This window comes from Miniopterus natalensis, chromosome 19 (assembly GCF_054644295.1).
Source record: "Miniopterus natalensis isolate mMinNat1 chromosome 19, mMinNat1.hap1, whole genome shotgun sequence".
NCBI classification, from domain to species: Eukaryota; Metazoa; Chordata; class Mammalia; order Chiroptera; family Miniopteridae; genus Miniopterus; species Miniopterus natalensis.
In genome coordinates this window covers 36,068,550-36,089,348 of record NC_142099.1, presented here as the reverse complement: position 1 = coordinate 36,089,348, position 20,799 = coordinate 36,068,550, and the positions used below count along the sequence as shown (strand labels likewise).

Genomic DNA, 20,799 nt, shown 5'->3' with positions numbered 1-20,799 from the left:
ATAAAACGTGAGTTCAAAAAGAATCTTCAAAATTAAAGTTAACATTGAAGGACTCAAATAAGAGCCCACTGTTGCCAGACTACTTTCTTTAAAAACAAATAAAACAGGCCTGATTTGCTTCTGGATCTAGGGCTTGGAAAAGCAGACCCTGGTGCACATCTTGATCCTGTCCAAACCAACCCAGCCCCAGCAGAGGGAACCACAAGCTGTGAAGTAAAGAAAGCTTCAAACTGGGTACTCAAGGCTAGTTACAAACAGTGTCTGACATTGGCCTGCACCAGAGACCATTCAAAAGACCAAGAGTTCTAGCAGATATACCTGATACATAGAAACAAATCCAAATATGCAGCCAAATGGGGAGACAAACAAAAGCCCTAAGTGAAATAACAAAAGAATTCTCCAGAAAAAGAGCTAAATGAAATGGAGATAAGCAATCTACCAGATATAGAGTTCAGAATACTGATCATAAGGATGCTCAACAGTATGAGAAAAGAAATGGAAACTATGAAGGAAATTAATAATGACATAGTAGAAATAAAAAAGACATTGGAAGGAATAAACAGCAGATTAGGGGAAGCTTAGGATTGGATCAGCATATTGGAAGACAGGGTAGAAAAAATAATCAATCAGAGAACCAAAAAGAAAAAACAATTAAAAAACAGGAGGACAGTTTAAGGGATGTGTGGGACAACATGCAACGTGAAAATATTTGCATCATAGGAATGCCAGAGGAGATTGAAAGTAAGCAGGGGTTAGAGAACCTGTTTGAAGAAATAATGGCAGAAAACTTCCCTAACCTGGTCAAGGAAAAAGTCACACAAGTTCAGGAGACACAGAGAGTCCCAAGCAAGAAGAACCCAAAGAGACCCACACCCAGACACATCATAATTAAAATGCCAAAAATTTAAGACAAAGAGAGAATCTTTTTTTTTTTTTTTTTAAATATATCTTTATTGATTTCAGAGAGAGGAAAGGAGAGGGAGAGAGAGAGACAGAAACATCAATAATGAGAGAGTCATTGATCGTCTGCAGCCCGCAACCCAGGCAGGTGCCCTGACCGGGAATCGAACCCTGATTGCCTGGATCCTAGGTTGGCGCTTAACCGCTGAGCCACGCCCAGCCGGGCCAAAAAGAGAATCTTAAAAGCAGCAAGAGAAAAGCAATCTGTTACCTACAAAGGAGCTCCCATAAGGCTATTTATTAGCTGACTTCTCATCAGAAACTCTACAGGTCAGAAGGGAATGCCATGAAGTATTCAAGGTAATGAAAAGCAAGGATCTGACACCAAGAATATTCTATCCAGAAAGACTATCATTCAAAATAGATGGTGAAATAAAGAGCTTCCCAGACAAAAAAAAAAAAAAAAAAAGGCTAAAGGAGCTTATCACCACCTAACCAGCATTGCAGGAAATGTTAAAGGGAACGCTGTAATTAGAAGTAGAAATAGAAATAGAAACGTAGGCATAAAGAATTAAAATGTCAATTAGATAAGTACCTATCAATAATAGCCTCAAATATAAATGGATTAAATGATCCAAACAAAACATAGGGTAGCTGAATGGATAAGAAAAAATGATCCAGATATATGCTGTCTACAAGAGTCCCGCCTCAAAATAAAAGACTCACGCAGGCTGAAAAAAACAACAAACTTCTGGAGGACTTTAAGGGAGAGCTCGACATCAATACAGTCATATTAGAGGACTTTAACACCCCACTGATTTTATTGGATAGATCTTCCAGACAAAAAATCAACACACTAGATCAGATGGATTTAATTGACATTTATAGAACATTTCACCCCAAAGCTGCAGAATATATAATTTCCTCAAGTGCACATGAGAAATTCTCAAAGACAGACCACACGGTAGGACACAAAACAAGTCTCTACCAGTTCAAGAAGATTGAAATCATATCAAGCGTCTTCTCGGGCATTTACATCACGGAATATTATGCAGCTGTAAAAAAAGGATCCCTTACTCAGTAAGACAGCATGGTGGGACCTGGAGAGTACTATGCTAAGCAAAATAAGCCAGTCAGAGAAAGACAAGTATCACATGATCTTACTCATATGTGGAATCTAATGAACAAAATAAACTGATGAACAAAATAGATCCAGAGACAAAGAAGCACGGAGCAGACTGACCAATCTCAGAGGGAAGGTGGGAGGTGGGAGAGAGAGAATAACCTAAGAACTTATATGCATATATATATATAACCCACGGACACAGACAATAGTGGGGTGAAGGCCTGGGGGAGGGGTGCAGGATAGAGAGATCAATACAAGAAAAAAGGGGGACATTTGTAATACTTTCAACAATAAAGATAAATTAAAAAATAAAACAGGCACATTCAAGAACTTTTTCGTTGAAGACCAAGGGGTTCCAAATTTCCTAAAGCTGATAGGGGCCTAAGTAAGATAGTTTAAATTCCAGATTGAATGCTTTTTTCTATTTCTATCTCCTACTTCTAAGAATAAAAGCTATTTATATATACCTAAAATTTAAACCAATAGCTCAGGTAGAACAGTTAAACAATGAATACAATTAAAAGAGGCTTTGATGTTTTAATCACTGTTTCTGTATTTCTCCCAAAATCTAACAGTTCCTTCTATTACAAATTTGTTTATGTAACCTACCTGGCTGCTTGTGCCCACACCCAAATCACTGAGTTCTGCAAGCTCTCCTTCCAAAATATATTTACCTCACGCACTAATGAGGTAAACTTTGGGAGTGACTACCATCGCAGTTCTCCTGGGGCTGAGGGACTCTCAGTGCTCAACCTGGGAGAACCCTGGACAGACTGGAAGAGCACTGGTCACTCTGGCAGGTAAACAACATTGAGGTAAGTGGTTTTTGTTTTGTTTTTCTGTTAGAGAAGTTATTTCTCATTAAAAACATGATTTACAACAGAATTATTTTTCATTGCTGAATCACTTAATAGCTAGTGTAAATTATTGCATGGAAGTCACTTCAAAGTCAGTAAATTACTACTATGTCGTGTTTGTGCATACTGCTCTATGTTCCTATTGTACTTGGAACACTTTCAATTTTCTTACCTTAAAAATGTATTTAAGTGCTTGCTTTGGCAGAACATATACTAAAATTGGAACAATACAGAGAAGATTAGCACGGCCCCTGAACAAGGATGGTATGCAAATTAGTGAAGCATTCCGTATTTTTTTTTTTTTTAATGCATTTAAGCCAGTAACTACTTTTCTGGAAATGTATTTTTTTATTTTTATATTTGCTAAAATCAGTGGCATGCTTATAAAATAACCGAGTTGGTTATTCCAATAATTTCCTCTAAGCTAGCACTAGACACTGTTGTTTGGCTGGTTTTCATCGGGCATCAAAGCCTTCTCTAACTATGGCTGGGCACTGAAGGAATACGGATTCGCCCTCTGCTTGTCCCTTCAACAGACGGAGATGAAACTGACAGTGGAGAGAATTCTGCTCTGTCCTGTTTCCATGTCGCAGAACTGAGGGTCCCTTCACACTCCGTCTCCAGGTTTCCTCAGCTGTAACCTTCACCCACTCACCCACTAGAGAAAGAGAAGAGCTGAGCCACCTGGTAAACAAGCCCTGGCTGCTCCCCAGCACGCCCCCGGCCACCACCCTGGGCTACGTCACCATCATTTGAGCCTGGACTGCAACTTGTACCCTGTCTCCCTTTACACTATTCTTCCACCAGAGTCAGGGTGAGCCTGCTACAAGTCTAATCGTGTCACTACTCGGCTCAAACTCTTCAAAAACTACGGGTCTCACACAGAGTAAAATCTCATCATTACAAGGGTCTCCAGACCTGCCCACCTTCTCTCTCCGGCCTTATTTCTCGTGAGTAAATTCAGTAAACACTCATCATCCCTCCACTCTCTCCCAACACCTCCTGCGGCAGGGTCATGTATTCACATCACTCTGGCCAACCACACACAGCACTCGTTTCTCCTCCTTCTCCCGGGAACACAGAAAGCAGGGCCTGTGGCTCTTCTGGTGTCATAGGTCTGCTCCTCTCTGCTTCTACAGCCCCTGCCTCCGGGCTCTGCCAATTCCATTTGCTCCCAAAGGAATAACTTGGTGTACTCAAAATTAAGCCAGATACCAGGAATTCCTACTTCCTACTATATGGGATTCTAATTGCACAAAATCCACCATTTTCAGCGCGGCTTTTAAGGTTACCCATCGCACACTGCCAACATTCTCACCTATTTCCTCTAAAAAGCTGCATTTCCTCGCGCTGCCAGGCACGCGGTTCCCATTAAAGCCGAGCAGGTCCTCCTGCTGGGTCCCAGTCCATTCGCAGGCCCCGTCACTGTGGCCTTGGCGTGGGCTTGAGGGAGTTCCCCATTCTCTTTGTGCCTCGCTGCCTCTGTGAGCCCCGTTTACACCTGTCTCTCTCTCTTCCTCTAACAAAGTCCTCTCAGCTACTCCACGTCACAGTAATTGCTCCTTCACGAAACCACCCTTGGACGTCTGTATTTTACCCACACAGTGCAAGTCCTTATCTGTAGGTTTCTCTGTGGGTGCTCTTCCACCACTAAGAACAGGTGTAGGTGTACTGTGCTCCCCACGGGCTTCATCTAGCAGCACCCACAGGCTGACTTTGAAACAGGCGCTGCTAATGGATTATCTTACATCCAAGGGCATCCGAAATGCCATCTAAGTCAAACTGCAGTGAGCTGGCTCCTCCTTTTCAATGAGCTATTTACAAGTGGTAGTGAAATGAAGGAAAGAGAAAACGTAAGTTGTAGCTAGTATTTAGAATCAGCAACACGTCCCACGATCCTGCCAGTCTGTAACACACAGTGGAGACTCTCATGTGCTGTAAGGCGACGCCTGCTCCTCAACCCCCTCTCTGGCCACTCACCACCAATGCCCATGTGATGAAAGCACAAAGCAAACCAAAAGGTGCACAGAGAGCATGAAACTTCACTAAGTCCCATTGCTCATTTTTATTGGCAGGTCTGGTCTGCAGCTGCCATGCCAACCAACATCCTTTACATTGAGGGCTTACTCATGGCCTCCTTGTCAAAGGGTGATTGATACCCCACCCAATTTCTGTCATAGAACCTGATATATTTACTTATCTAAACAATTTAGCAAGAAGAAACATTAAAAGAAAATGCCATAGTAAATGTTTCTGCCCATTCTGTATCATCACTAGGCTAATAAAAATTCACTTTTGTCTTAGAGTATTATATAAAAAATAAATGATGTAAATGCTACTCTGAATAAAAAGTTTTGTCTATTGTGTTCTCATTTGTATTGTTTCTTTTAAAGAGCAAACTAAAACTATCAAACCTGTTAATATATTAAGTTAATAAATGAAACAAACCTCACTAATATTTAAACACTAACTCACAGGGTCGGCAGGTCCACAGAATTCTCGAAATGTCTTCGCAGGGTTAGTTTGTTGAATCTCTAATGCTACGCAAGGGCCAGAATACATTTCTGTCACCATCTCCTGTAATATATAATATAAAATATTAAAAATTAATATAATTTAATAATCTTTTACTCCTCCTCTTTTAATGGTGCCACTATTCCACTAACCTCAAAGTGTTAAGCCCACCATGACGTCCTCCCCCACCTGTGCGCATGTGCCAAGCAGCTCCCAAATTTTGTCCATTTTTCCAACAAAAATGTCTGTGTTTTCTCATCTCCATTCCTACCACTGCCACCATTTGAATGTAATACTGGACACTTGTATTATCTGAAATGATCTTCTAGTACAACTTCCTTTCAAAGGGCTCTCTCCTCTTGAGCACAATGCCGTCGAAAGAATATTTCTAAAGCTATAAATTGCAAAGTGTTCCTTTCAAAGACACTTTTAAAAATCATAGTGACTTTCAGACGTGAGAAGCAGCAGGGACCAGGTTTATTCTCTCCCATTAAACATCTGGAAAGCAGAGCATCTATATGAAACCACAGTCAGCAGACACTGGGTGAAGGCGGCACAGCACGGTGGTCCCAGGAGAAGGGAGGCGAGTGAGGTGAGCCAGCAACTGCCCCAGCTCACTGCCTGGAGGCCCCTTCCAGACAGTGGGCCACGAGGAGGAGACCCATGAGCCCAACATTCTCACTGAGTCTAGGAGACAAAGACGGATTAACAGAGGCCAGTGTAGCTAGACTTGGAGGGAGGGAATACTAGAGGGGGCGAGGGGACGATGGGAGAGTCACCCGCAGGGGTCTGCCGAGAAGTTCGCTTGAATCGTTGGCTAAGAGTCTGCGTATGTCTAGAGGATACAACCCAAGGCTGAGAAAAAGAACTCCCAGAGGCGTACGTGGGAGGATTCAGAGACAGCGCAAAGCTGAGAAGGGCTCATGCGCTGCCAGGCAGAGTGGCAGCCCCCATACGACACCCAGGGCAGATATCAGGCAGAGGCAAGGACTGGAGGCCGAAGCACAGGTGGGTGGGTGAGGCTCAGCAAAGGAGCCAGGGCATCAGGAGCTGAGCGAGGCCAGGGCAGCAGCAGGGGAGGCCAGGCCGTGCAGGGCCTGGAGGGCACTGTCATGACCGCGCAGTGCCAAAGTAAAATAGGTTATTTATTGCAGGAGGATATTTAAATATTAATTCACCCTTAGTCATCATACCGAATAGAAATGCCAGAGGTGAAAGAGGAGGGAAAGGACGTCACAATTAATATGGTTCCCAGAACCCTGCTCCTGAGGGTCCCTGACTGTATCCCCCGAAGTCACCCTGCTGCCCACAAAGGCCACGTGTAATTGATCTTCATGAACATTACGTGGAGTCTGATTTTCTGTCTCATGCTGCTGAAGTACTGCCTGCACTGTCAAGAGCCAAGCTCCCAGTGCAGGGAGGGGGCATGGGCACGGATCGAAGAGGGCAGTCGAGTCTGCCTTCCCCCACTCATCTCCCTCCTTCGACACCAGGGTAAGGACAAGTACTGCCCGAAACACAGACATACAGGGCTGCACAAGATGCAAAGGAAAAAGCATGTTGAAAAAGGACTCATCAAAGGCACAGCATGTCCCTTAAAAAATGGACTCAACAGAATCCTCACTCTGCCCAGGTTTGTAATTAATTAAAGACTGCCAGACAAAAAAGGGCCTGTTTGTCTCCTTCACAACCTGCAACTACTGAGCTTAGGGGCTGCCCTGGGATCACCTGAGCGAGCCTCTCCTCATCAAACACAGGCCCCGTGACAGCAGGTAGTGGGTGGGCTTTTCCTGTGGTTGTTCATCTCTGTGTCCTGGTATCTTACACGCTGTTTGACACAGGGTAGATACTGACTGTATGTGCACTAAACAGTGGATCATGATAAACCCCATGAGGCAGGAATTAACACCTTTTTATGACTGCAAATGCTGACACAGCAAATGCAACTGTAAATGATCAACAGAGTCTACAATAAGAATTACATTAGAATAATAATAGCGGTGGTAGTCATAACAAAATGGCTGAATTTACTCAGTCTCTCCATATGTCAGACCACTTTATTTCACTTAATTATTACAACAATCTCATGGAGCAAGTAACAGCATTATGTCCACTTTACAGACAGACAAAGGCTTAGAGATGGAATATAACCTGTCTGTGGTCACACACTCGTGGGTTAGGATCTAGACCTTGCATCGGACTCCACAAGAAAAAACAGCAACAGGGAATTGAGTTCAGGAAGCTGCAAGTCAGCTGCAGTGAATTCTGAGAAAGAGGAAAAGTCTACAGTTTGAAGCCAGTACTGGGAGAAAACCTAGAACTAGACTTGAGTTATAAAACAATATCCACACAATAGTGCTGCTGATGCTGTTCCAACCCCACACTTCAGAGCCCACAGTAAAAAGCACCATCTCACACCCTCATTAACCATCTCACACCCTCACATCAAAATAGCTTTAAATTTATAAAAATAATATAGACAGAAACGTTAGTATGACTTTAAGTATCTTATCACTTATTTCACAATAAGAATCTGAAGACAAGAAAGGTAGAGTTGTATCAAAAGTCAGAGTAAAAATCGGATCAACTGTTTTTGTCCCTTTAAGCTAGGCTGCCTCTTAAGATTATTTTTAAGAGGGCCTACTTCATAAAATTAAATAAAAACCTTCTAAAAGAAAGAAACATCTAAAAGTATGCAGCATTTAATAATTTACCTCTTTCTTGAACTTAAACTTGAGTCCTGAATATTAACTTTACCTCCAGAATCCCAAGGTCAAAAATGCTAAGAGTAAATGCATATTACACAAAAGGAAACTTCAAAGTGTGGTATTTAAAAGCACAATATAGAAGACATTAGAAGTCAGAGACGAGGTGTGTTTTTTTAAAGTTGTTTTCCAAGGTAAATAGGGTCCACCTCGGATTTGTATATGAAACACTAGTGCGGTCAGCTATGGTCACCAAGCTCAGCACTACATGGTGCTGTGTGAGGACGCACCCGAGGTGCGAGGCTGCTGGCGGGCACGTCTCCATGAGCCTCTTTATCTTACGTACAATGAGACTATAATACAATATGAATTACTGAAGGTTGTTGCTTTTAGGAGTATTCTTTGAAAGTCAAATCGAACGAATAAAAGAAGGAAAATGTATAAAAGAAAAGATTTAAGAAATGAAAAACAGGCGTCCCTGGTTGAATAAGTGACAGTAAGATAACAGATTTTAGAATCTCTTCCACTTACAGAAGGCGTAACTCTAAGACGAAGAACTGATGAGATTAATGTTTGAGAAACTATAAGGAAAGGAAAGAACCTCTGGCTCTCTAAAGAAGGGGGTCCCACGACCAGTATGCCGAATGCAACAGGATGTTCAGGTCAGTCTTGGCCACGCAGGGCTGAGGGAGACCAGGGCTGCAGCACAAAGGTACAGGAGATAATCTGATGAAGGGGAAGGAAACTGCCTTCGATTAATTGTCCACTCTACGTTATCTTAAGGAATAATTTGAACACAGTCTTACTTGAATATAGTCATTTGTTTTCAAGGACCCTTTTAGTCTTATTTCTTCAGTCTCAGTTACATTTTCAGATGACTCCACATCTGTGTCATTAAAGTCGATGGTAAGTACTGCTATGAAGTTATATGATCATGTTAAGAACTATTTACTTTTAACTTTCTAAAGCATTTTAGACAGTCTCCCACCCTGAGAATATTATAAACTTCACAGTTAATATCAAAATGTGTTAATATCCCAGCAAGGTGCTTTTTTCCTTGCCTTCCAACAGGTTTCTGTTTCATAAATGAAACAATATCATATTTTTAAAACTGATCCCGTGGCTCTCAGGGGTAAGAATGCCTCAGTCACTGGGTATCATCACTGACAGCTGGTAGAACCCTGTATACTTTAAGGAATACTTTCATGATTAAAGATAATCCTGAGATCCCCAAGATGTGAGAGACACAAACTGCTTTCAGTATCAATGCTTTACGTTTAGTTTGATACTTACATTATACTCAGACACTACTCCTTTGTAAACTTCATAAAACTCTTCAACGTTAACTCGATCCATGTTGAACTGTATTTTTAAAAAAGCAAGCAAATATAAGCCAACAAAGCAAAGAAAATGAGCCACACTGACGTACTCAACATTTATGATCTCTTGGATGTATTTTCTTTACTTTAAAGTGTAAAGCTTGCATAAATCAAATACTCTTAGAAGAAGAAAGTGTTATCAAAGATTAGCTCATCAATAATAAAACTGTGTAACGATTACTGAGTGCTTAATAGATCAAGCACTGCTCCGGGTCCTGTACACGCAGCATCTCACTCGGTGGTTACGAAAACCCTGTGACATAAATAGCATTAATAGCCCTGAGGGGTAGGTGAAGCTGAGCCAGAGGGGTCATATGGCTCTGACAGATTTGTGCTCCACCTCAGCCTGGTCTCACTGACCATGCCCTTCACTGCTACATTATTCCTCTTGGAATAAAACCTCATTCTCAACACAATAAAAAGGCATATACATGGCAGTGTTGTTTATGGACAAATTAATGGCACAAGAAAGAAATGCTATTAAAGAAAAGTACTTCAGATTTTGTTGAGAGGACTGAGCATATATGCTTTTTCTCCCAAGCATTGGGAAAAGTCCCTTGTCAACCTGGCTCATGGTAAAAGCACTTACACCGGCATCTGGAATTCCTACTACTCCCCAAAAGGAGCTGTCAGGTATGCTAACAAGATAAGCCTACAAAGACCCATTCTTGTCCAAGCTGTATTCAAAGTTAGAAATAAAAGTTCATTAAGTTCTAGTGTCTCAAAAACTAAGACCTTCCAATTTTATTTCCCACCTACCACACCTCTTTGCTTAGTGTTGCCAGGACTGATGATTATGGAGAAATTTCTGCCTACACAGACAGTAATTCAAACTAGGGGGATTTATTTTATAAGCCACATAACTATACAGGGAGGGAATTCTGTTTGATTTCAGGTTTTTACTCTATGTTCACACAATCTGTACTGTTAATATAATAAAGTAGTAACAGGAGATATAATTTATTAAATACCAAGTAATTTTCACTGGAAATCCCACAATTCCTGCAGTGGAAATTCTTCCATCATTCCATTTAACCCAGTTAGGCAGACAATGTTCTCCTTGCTTAGCTAATAAAGCTGAAGATAAGAGTACTTGAAATTTGACGAAGGTCACAAACTTAGAAAGCCCCAAAATAGATCTTCAAGACTCCAACAATCCAGGGCTGTGACTGTCACTAAGTCATGTGCCCCCTTCCCCCCATAGGTTCAACAGATCCTTTTAAAATGATTCTTGTTTTCACTGAGCACCTACTCCGGCCCATCACTGAGCTAGGGCATAGGTTGATCTAGCTAGACTTAGATGAATGTTTAAAGCTAAATTCCCACAATGATTATTTTTTTGAGCAGGCTTAGGTCTCACAAACCTGTGGATACGTGGCCATGCTGCTACTCTGAGAAGGTTCTGGCTCACAATTCCTTTACAGTCCTAGCTGAGATTCTTAAATATCAACTTCCTCACCCATCTCTGAGTTCTGCCTGAAGACTTTGCAAACCAACAGATATTTCTGACCTTCTCTTGGCCTGTGGGCAGTACCACCAATCAGGGACACAAAACAGGAAGAACCCCCTTAGTGCCTGACCTCCGATTTCAGGCGATCACAAGACTTCAGAGAAATCCAAAGCAGCTCGTTTTCAGAGAGGATTCAAATTATACTTGGAGCTAAGAAAAGTCTTGGCTCCAAAATCAGCATTTCACCCTCATAACAGCATAAGCTTGCTGGCCTTCAACACTGTGGAACCCGTATTATGTATCTGTTCCTGTAATAATTTGTACCCAATTCCTTGTCAAATGCACTGGTGAGCAGAGCACAGAGGCAGGAGCTCCACCAAAGTGGGTGCTGCTTCTTCAAAGAACGGTTCCTGAGAAATGCGCCGGGCAGCTCACCAGCCACAGAGGGGATGAAAGGTGCCAACTTCCAGGAAGGTGCTGGAGGGGACCCGGGAAACAGCAACAGGCCCTGGTCAGGGAGAAGCCCGAAATGCTCTCTTCCCTCACTCTCTCGAGTCACAAATCCAGACAATGGAAGAGTCATTATAACGACTTAGCTCAATTCTATCTTTTGTTTGTTAAAGTAAATACATGGTTTCACAGCCCATATCTGCAAGCAAAGCTCCAAGAACTGTATAAACCTATCTACCACATAAGCTTAAATTAGGTGTACAACTTGACTATTAGTTCTCTCAGTGAAAGATTTGATGGGTAAAATAATTTCAAAAACATTTTTTATTATAAGATTACCAAGTTCAGTAACTATATCTTTTGTATTTTAATGCATCAAGTGTGCAAAGAAAATTCAATGTAAAACATTTTAAAGCTTATTTATAGGTTATGACTCATTACAATGTACGTACCATCTGCATAGCTGAGAGCTCAAAGCCTGCATCTCGGATGGCCATCAGAATCTTTCCCAGCAGTCCTGAAAAAAAATGGGCAAAAGATGGGCAAAAATGCAAAACGTCTAAGGCATGTCAGTTGCTTAGAAATTACAAGTTTTCTACATCAAACTACTTTCCGTTGCTAACATTCTCTATGAAGGACTGACACATTTCTGCAGGGAAACTAAGTCCCAGCATTACCTCGTCACTGGATTCACTTAGTAAGTGCTTTGCAGGATATCAGTGATGATCCTGAAGACGAAACTGCTTTTAAGATACTATTTTGCCTTTAGGGCCCCTGAAGTCCAGTGATGTAGAGAACATGAAAATCAAATCACTAAAACTAATATTATAAGAAAATGAAATTCCAAAGTACTAGATACACAAAAAGTTCAGAGGAGGAGTTCAGAGGAGAAACATCAGATTGTAATTGAAGAGGCAGACGTTTGACACGACTGTGGGAAAGTGAGCTGTGCTCATGACGGTAAGACATCAAAAAGGAAAAACAGTGGAAAAGAAAGAGAACTGTAACCCACACTGACCAAGGCCCTGGGTGTCGGCAGGAGGACTTGGTCTTTACCCCATAGGTCAGGGAATTGTGTGACGGGGTCTGTGAGTTCTGCAAGGTGGGGGCTGACTTTGAGATGCCTTTCAATTCCTATAAAACCATCCTGTTTCTTTATTCAAGTCAGCTAAAATTCTCTCTCTCTCTCTCTCTCACATTCACTCACACACTTGTGCATACACACTTCCACACTCCCACAGACTCACATACACATTCACACACTCACACACACACATTCGCACACTCATACACACACTCACACTGCCACATACATTCACACTCATACACACACATTCACACTCATACACACACATTCACACACATATACACTCACACTCACACACATATACACTCACACTTACACACACATTCACACACTCATACACACTCTCACACACTCATACACACACATCCACATACTCATACACACGCTCACACATTCACACACACTTGTACACTCACACACACTCACACTCTCACACATCCTAGTAACCCCAAATCACCAGTAAGTATCAGTGTCTGAACGTGCATTTTATTTAGCATTACTGTTACTGCAGCCAAGCAGTGCTATTTTCATCACAGCAGGCTGAGGGATGAAAAAAAAGACGACAGATCTATTTCTCTAATGACACACTGATATCACATGAAGGCCAAGCACGCTGTAGAAACAAAGGTTCTTCAGAAGTTTGAGCGCATAGCACGCTCGCATCAAACTCTGAACCATAGTCACATTGACATTTATGATTTAGTTTTGGCAGACATCACATTAGAAATTTTATCCATTTTATAGCTTTGCTTGTTCTGAATTTGTAAAATTGTTTTAAACAGTTGTATGTGAAAAAGTTTATATTTAGCTTTATATCTGGACATATTTAAGTTGCATTATAATTAAAATAATTCATGCCAACACAGGGAATCCATCTTTCCTTCAAAAGGAAACCCCGCCCAAGGCAACGGAGACTCACTGGAAAGGCGGAGCAGCACAACACAGGACAAAAGTGGTGCCCTAGGGAGGTTACCAATGCAAGGCTCCCAGGAGGCTGGTTGGAGGAAGGAATAAAGGACAGAAAGAGCAGCAAGGGCTTCTGAAGTCATCAACAACCGATCAGGCTCGGGCGGCAGCAGGAGAGAAGGAAAGAAGGGCGGAACAGAAGACGCCCCAAAGCACCAGGCAAAGCACAAGGCCGAAACCACACAGACCACGACGAAGGAGCAGAGCGAGGGCAGAGCGCAGCACCTTTAGGGAAAAACGCGAGTGATGAACACCCATTAAGGAAAAAGACACTGAATTCTTTTGAACAAAGAAACAGAATTTTAGAGCAGGACACTGCTCGGTATTGAGGGCAGAGCTTGTCCCCTGGCTGAAACGGCCCCTGCGGAATGAACGCGCGAAGGCCCTCTGCAAGGCTGCGGCTGGGTGCCGCAGAGACAACGCGAGGGCTGCAGAGGGTAGGGCTGGAAGGAGCACAGGCGGCTGCCGTCTGACAAAAGAGGGGCAAAAGCCAAAGAGAGCTGTGAATTTTGAGAAAATACCTAAAGGTTGGGAACTGAAGAATGAAAATGACATAAAAGGGGACATGAAGAGAATTAAGAAGAAATATATGGCAGTAGCATCACAGTATCACGTGGATGGGGCTCCTTAGACTAGGGGGATAGTTAAGAATTAAGGGCAGTTAGGGACCCTGGGGACTGAGATAACCTAATCTCAAGCCTCTCCCAGTGACCTTTTGTTTCACCCTAGTGGATAAAATCCCCTGGCCTATCTTGTGCCTTGAATGTCGTTTACCTGGGCACGATTTTGTAACATCACGCATCGACCATCCAGGAAACGCTGGCTTACTGAGTTACGCAGTCTTCCAAGTGCTGACTAACTTCATTACGCCACACGGAGAAAACCACGTTTGCTAACATCACCACCAATTTCATCAGCATAGTCTAAGGACTGGGAAGCTGTCAGGCTCAAGGTGGTGAATGCAGTTTTCCAGGATTCTAAACCTACTTTTCATTTGGAACTGTATTTTCACTTGAATCTTTATCTTGGGCAACAACTATTGTCAGCTGTCATTTCTTTGAAATGACAGGATTACTTAATTTTGGCAGGAGTGCTTGCCAATACTCAGGTCTAAATAAGTATCGTTTGGCTGTCAGTCATTCCTTTGGGTAAAAGGGAACCCTGTTGAGCTCACAACTCAAGCAGCTGTACAGCGCTTTTTGTAAAGACAATGTGGTCTTTAGGACGGAGCAAACATGCCTTAGGTGCGCGCCCTTAGAGTCACACGGAACAGTAGTAAGACCTGTCCTTGAGGGTGGACAATTAATGACTGTACAGCTTCCTCAAGGCCGTTCTTACGTAAGAGTGGCTTTTCCCCGGCAGCACGTGATGGTTAAAATACACTACCTACCACCGTGGTGCCACTGCCGGGATTTGTGCTCAGGCACCAGCAGTTTCACCCATCACTGTTCTGGCACCATCTGTGCAAATGTTAACACATTTAAAAAGGCAAATAAACCATATGGTTCTTGACTTTTCTATTTTGCATAGCATGATATTCTCACATGATTGCACTCACATGTGGGACATAAAACTAAAAACAACAAATGAACAAACAAGACAAACAAACAAAAACTCAGAGACATAGACAACAGTACAGTGATTACCAGGGGGAAGGGGGGTGCGGGTGGGGCGGTTAAGGGTGAAGGGGGTCAAATACACGGCGGCAGAAGGAGATCTGACTTTGGCGGTAAACACACAATGAAATATACAGATGATATATCATAGAATTGTACACTTGAAACCTATATAATTTCATTAACCAATGCCCCCCAATAAATTTAATTTTTAAAAAGGCAAATATAAACTTTAAGTATTATTTTGAAAATAGAATTGACCTCATAGATACTTAAATGGGTCTTATTTATTATGATAAAGACAATGCTTTATATGGTTATGTAAGAATCCTGATCTAAATATGAAAGCAGTATGAAGCCCTCTGCATTAACCAATGCGAAAAGAAATCACAATTGACATCTATTATAAATCTGTAACTGCATTAAACTAGCCCTGCAGAATGTACCATTGACAGAATAATCTATTCACAGATAAACCAATAAAAAAGTTATAGTCCGAGTAACATTGCCATTCTGCCAAGAGTAGTCAGACATGAGTCAGGGATATTGCTTTTTTGTATACGGTTATGTGTGGAGGCAGGAGAAAGGCCTGTTCTGTGTTTAACAGCCTGAAAAGGCCAGTTGTCAATAACCATATGTCCTTTACTTTGGTCTAGATAGGAAGTGTCCAGGTGACTGAGCAAATGACAAATAACTATGTAAATGAAGGAGCAAAACGTTAAAATACAAAATTGCATGCAGTGCAGCCAACAGGTTCAAAAGGGGCACACAACCCGGCCGGGCGTGGCTCAGTGGTTGAGCGTCAACCTAGGATCCAGGTGATCGGGGTTTGATTCCCAGTCAGGGCACAGGCCCAGATTGCGGGCTCGATTCCCAGTAGGGGGCGTGCAGGAGGCAGCCAATCAATGACTCTCATCACGGATGTTTCTCTGTCTCTCTCTCCCTCTCCTTTCTTCTCTCTGAAATCAATAAAGATATATTTTTAAAAAGAAAAAAAAGAAAAAAAAAGGGGCACACAAAGCAGAGGTTTATTTTCCTGGACTGGTGTTGACACAGCTAATTTGTTTCTCCTGATATGTTTATGTTTTGAATGTCAAATCACCTCTCCATCTCCACTTCCTGTGCCTCAGTTCATAGCCTTACTGGCCTCACTGGATTGTTCAAAAGCCTCTATGGGGCCACACTATATCCAATCATTGACGGTATCTTTCTGAACAATCCTGCTTCTCCTGGGACTAGGAGCACCCCCTCCATCCTCTGAGGTTAGAAAGGGAGCTTCCATCTTCCTGTATGTACATGATCCTATAACCATGCCTCTGAGAATGGGCGAGGCTGGCATCTACCCAACAGGGTCAGCCTTAGCACTCTGCTTCTGAGACCAGAGCAGTTCCCCTAGGAATGGGCCTATCATTTGCACAAGCCAATCAGAGTCCTTCCCTAGGATTTTTCTTTTTTCTTTTTTTTAATTTTCTAGAACCAGGTTATAAAGCCCTCTTTCCACTGGATTTATAAGTTACTGCTGGCAACTCTCACCCTCCCTCACGGTGCTGGGAAGAGTGCATCTATGAGCGTGATGCTGACCGTCAGGAGAGCAAATAGGAAAGCCAGAGAGAACCGGAGACTGCCCGAGTCTGTTTAGAGTCCTGCCTAAGCCCTGCTCGCCCTGCCTTCTGCCAGCAATCCAGCAGCGTGAGACAGAACTGGGAACTCAGGTTGGGTTTCCCTCAGGTGCACTCTGTCCTCACCCAGCCACCTGACTTAGGTGGAGGTGACAGACTGCAGCCTCAGAAAGAAAGGCTGCAGCAGGGAGGGTGAAAAGGAGCACACATCTAAAAAAAGAAAAGATGGTTGAGTGCGTTAGTAAACGGTCCTCTGCTTTTCTACGCATTCGCTATCTTTCTTCCTCTACAGACCTGTGGTTCGAGGCTCTCACTTGTTTTGGTGGTTAGGTTAGCTCACTTGCCATCTATTACAACTTTATATCTAACTGCACCCGTACATTGTCACACGGTGGCCTGTGTCTGTGCAAAGTGGAAGTGGGTTCCTCATCCCAGTTTCTCCTCCACAGCTATTTTCATGGGAATCAATTATAATTAGATTGTCAGAATCTCAGCATTTATAATCTGCCATGTAACCTGAATCATCTTTTAAAACCTTACAACAAGAGATCGTGCTGCCTTAGCTTTTCATTTTTAAAACATTTCCCGATAAAAGAACATCACATGCCCTGGGTCTCTGGAACCCAGCTCCACAGGGATCTGTCCAGCTCTTGGGGCTCCTTCAAGGCAAGAACACACTATCTTTGCTACGAACCCTCGGAGATGGGTTTTCCGCAGGTCTGGATCACACACGGCCCTGCTCCGCAGCAGTCAGCACAAGTTCTAAAACTGCAGTCCTCTAACAGATGCATGGGTGAGAGTAGGCAAGGGGAGTGGCCCTTTGTCATTCAAGTTCTGCACAGGAATGTGCACTGATCCATTCCACCTAGGACTCTGTGTGGACCTGGAGCCCAAGGGGTTAACAGCTCTAGATCTCAAAGGCAGGTGTCAAGGTGCTTCCACATCATTCCCTGAGTGGTGACTACTGAGTCCTGAAGTAGAAAGAAGTGAAAAAGGGGAGGGGAAGATGAAGTGCCCAACTTATTTCCAAATAAAACAATGTTCCTTCCAATAAATATGGTCCCTTAAGTAAAACACATACAGGGTGTCCCACAGCCTTAGTGCAGGTAGTAGTAACTTAGAAGATACACACTACAAATATATAGTAAAATAGTATTTGAAAGTTTCATTATATACATTTTTTAAGATGTTTACCAAAACATAAACTTAAAGTTAAATATTTTTCAAAATATAAAAAATGGAATATAAAATAAATTTAAATAATTACACTTGCAAGTGGTATTTTTGTTTGTAACAGCTAAAGCTTAAAACTGCATTCTGACTTTTGAGACATTTACCTTAGGAGTCAAACAGCAAGCCCAGTATACCACAGAAGAATCGCCAGGTGAGCCCAAGTAATGCACAGAGTATGAGAAATAACACATCACTTTTAAGGAGCTAATTCTGGGATGATTTGTTATAAAGCAATAGATAACCGAAACACAGCTGATTCAGGGTTTTAAGAAATGTATTGTGATGTAAACTCCACAATTACTATTACTAATAGCTAATATTACTATGCAAGCTGTTCTAAGTACATCACATGTGTTAACTTGTTTATGGAGTAGGTTCTGTCACCTTCATTTTGCAGATGGAAAAAAAATGAGGCTTTAGCAAGGCTCAGAAATCTTTCCAAGGTCACAATTAGAAAGTGTCAAGCCCCAGAAGGATAATCATCGGGCGTGTATCCAACAATCCCTGCCAGGCAGGGCGGACTCTCACGGAGCTCGAGGCCATTCCTTTATCTGGGTTCTGTTCCTTCCAGTTCAGATGGATGAGTACAGGTCTTGTGCTGGTAACACACATCACTGGGCTCTGAAGGGAGCCTGGGGTTCTGGAGGCTCACATCACAGCTGCCTGGTGCGAGTGCCCTGGCTGCCTAGCAACAGCTGCTTCTTTATTCCAGTCGGGTGTGAAGAGCAAGCCCTGACTCCTGGAGATAAAAGACAGGGCGACCTTTCATTGCTCTGTCACGGATAGAGACCCGCTGATCAGAAAGGCGCACAGTGGGGCCTGGACTAAGTCCAGTCAGTCCTCCCTCACACAGTGACACTGGACGCAAACAGCCAATCTGTCTACTCATCCTCTAAGTGTCTCCATGGAGACGTCAGGCAAGACCAAGTTTATGCGCAGAGGATGTCGTGCCTGAGAGCTTGAGACACCATAATATAACATCAGAGCTGCACACTTGGAACGAGTGTGTATCTGTTACGTAAATTATACGTAAGTCAGGTTGAGTAAAAAAGCTTAAAAGGAAGGAAGATAAACATCCTCACACCAGCAGCCTGGAGGGTGGGAGGAGGTTCCAGGGGCTGTTTAAAGCATCCTAAAATCTTGTCTCAGGAAAAATCTGGAGTGAGCAAGTTTAAATTTTACTAATAATAGTTAGGTACTCATGCTAAACTTTAGGCCGCATCAATTAAAAATGCACTTTATGGCAGAGGCCAGGAAACTGTTTCCGAAAAGGCCAGATAGTTTACATTTTGGGCTTTACCGGCCACGCTGTATCTGTCACATCTTACCAATCCCATCCTGCTCACTGTTTCTGATAGAACATGAAACGACCCTGAAACCCCAAAGCTGTGACAGTCTAAGCAAAACTGTGACCCCTCCAAGAATTTCTACTGAAACTGAGTTCGATTTACGATGTTTAAATCCAATCTCTTTACACTGAAAGGTTCACGCCTCTTCCACAGTATCCCAGAAGCTAACTTACTTGAAGAAAATCAACCATGAAAAAGCTGGGAACATAATCATTTCGATCAGCCCAGGTTCAGAGGGTCTGCAGGGTGGGCTGTGTCTTTAGGGCTCTTGGAATGCCCAGCATCCAAATTACCACTCAGGGTGGGACCCGAAACTCTGAAAGAGGTTCTGAGTAAGAACAGCCCAATTCATAAAAGTGAGGAACTTGGTCAGTATAATCTTGCTGATAACAGTCCTGTTTCAATTAGCACATCAGAGATAATTCTGGCCTTCCATTTACAAACTGGCCAATATTCTACTAAATAATTTGCTTCTTAGAATTATGCAGACAATGAAATGAAATGCAGACAATCCCAAAACTGTCTCTATGTGTCTTTTTAGAAATAAAATCTAAAATTGCTTTCAAACAGCCTCCATGAAAATAGAATTTTTCCAGCCAAAACACAACATTGAGATACAGAATATAATTTTCTTTTATAAGAATTTCCTACACAGAGTAACAGAATATCTGGGTTTAAAGATCGAGAGGAAACTTTTAACCATCTTGACTCATTTAGTTGAGGAAGAAACTACATTTCAGAAAGGACAATGTTATGAACGACGCCGTAAAACTGTTTAATGCATAAATATGTCGTAAGAAAAATATTTCTGACAGATCTTCAGGGCTCTCATACTTCAAAAGGCTAACTTTGGGGCCATGGCAAGTGCAGAGCCACTCGCCCCGGCGCGGTCACCTCCTCGTGCCCAGTGCCCAGCTAATGGCAGTCAGGACAGGTAAGGGAGGGCACTGCAGAATCACAAGATAGAAGCAATGCTGGCTTGTGGGTGCCCCTCGCCCAGACTTTAACTGAGGAAAATAATGCGAGTGCTTTGTTCCTTAGCAACGAGATGGCTTTTCTTTCCTTCTGTGAATGACAGACATGGAGGTTGGGTTTTGTTAGCATTTTAAGCTACGGTGTTGTTACTAAGGTGTCAGTTCAACTTTACTTAAAAATTAAAAGATAAGATAGTAGTGGTCATGGGAGTAGCTGCAGAGGAGTACTTAACACTATGGTAGCATTTCGCTGAGCACTGGACCCTGTGTCGAGGACTTTAATCCTCACATTTAATCATTTCATCATTTAACCATCACATTTAGTGCATCCAACTCGTACAGTTCAGGTGGAGAAACAGGTGGGGCGAGATCAAGCCATGTATCCCCCACACCCCGTGGCTAGGAAGTAGCCGAGCCAGAATTCAAGCCTGTTCGTCTAATTTCAGAGTAAAAGTAAGTTATTTTACCGATGGAATTAAACTAACTACACGTAGATGATACTGATGACATCGAAAGAAACACATGCCATGGGTGTGAATTAAAAAAGAAAAGGAACAGAAAAGCATCCTCCTTA

The 20,799-nt window shown here is 42.5% G+C and overlaps 1 protein-coding gene and 1 non-coding gene across 2 annotated transcripts in view; one reads left to right on the top strand and one right to left on the bottom strand.

Moving 5' to 3' along the window:
- Window positions 1-20,799, bottom strand: part of NME7 (NME/NM23 family member 7) — a 103,846-nt gene that overhangs the window by 41,375 nt on the left and 41,672 nt on the right. Inside the window, exons 8-10 of the mRNA XM_016202372.2 lie at window positions 11,834-11,898; window positions 9,396-9,464; window positions 5,359-5,460 (exon numbers count right to left, since the gene is read on the bottom strand). Coding sequence (XP_016057858.2) covers window positions 5,359-5,460; window positions 9,396-9,464; window positions 11,834-11,898 — 236 coding nt within the window. The remainder of the gene's footprint in view (window positions 1-5,358; window positions 5,461-9,395; window positions 9,465-11,833; window positions 11,899-20,799) is intronic.
- Window positions 3,073-3,179, top strand: LOC148090959 (U6 spliceosomal RNA). Its single transcript, XR_015716151.1, has one exon. It is a non-coding gene; the product is annotated as a U6 spliceosomal RNA (small nuclear RNA).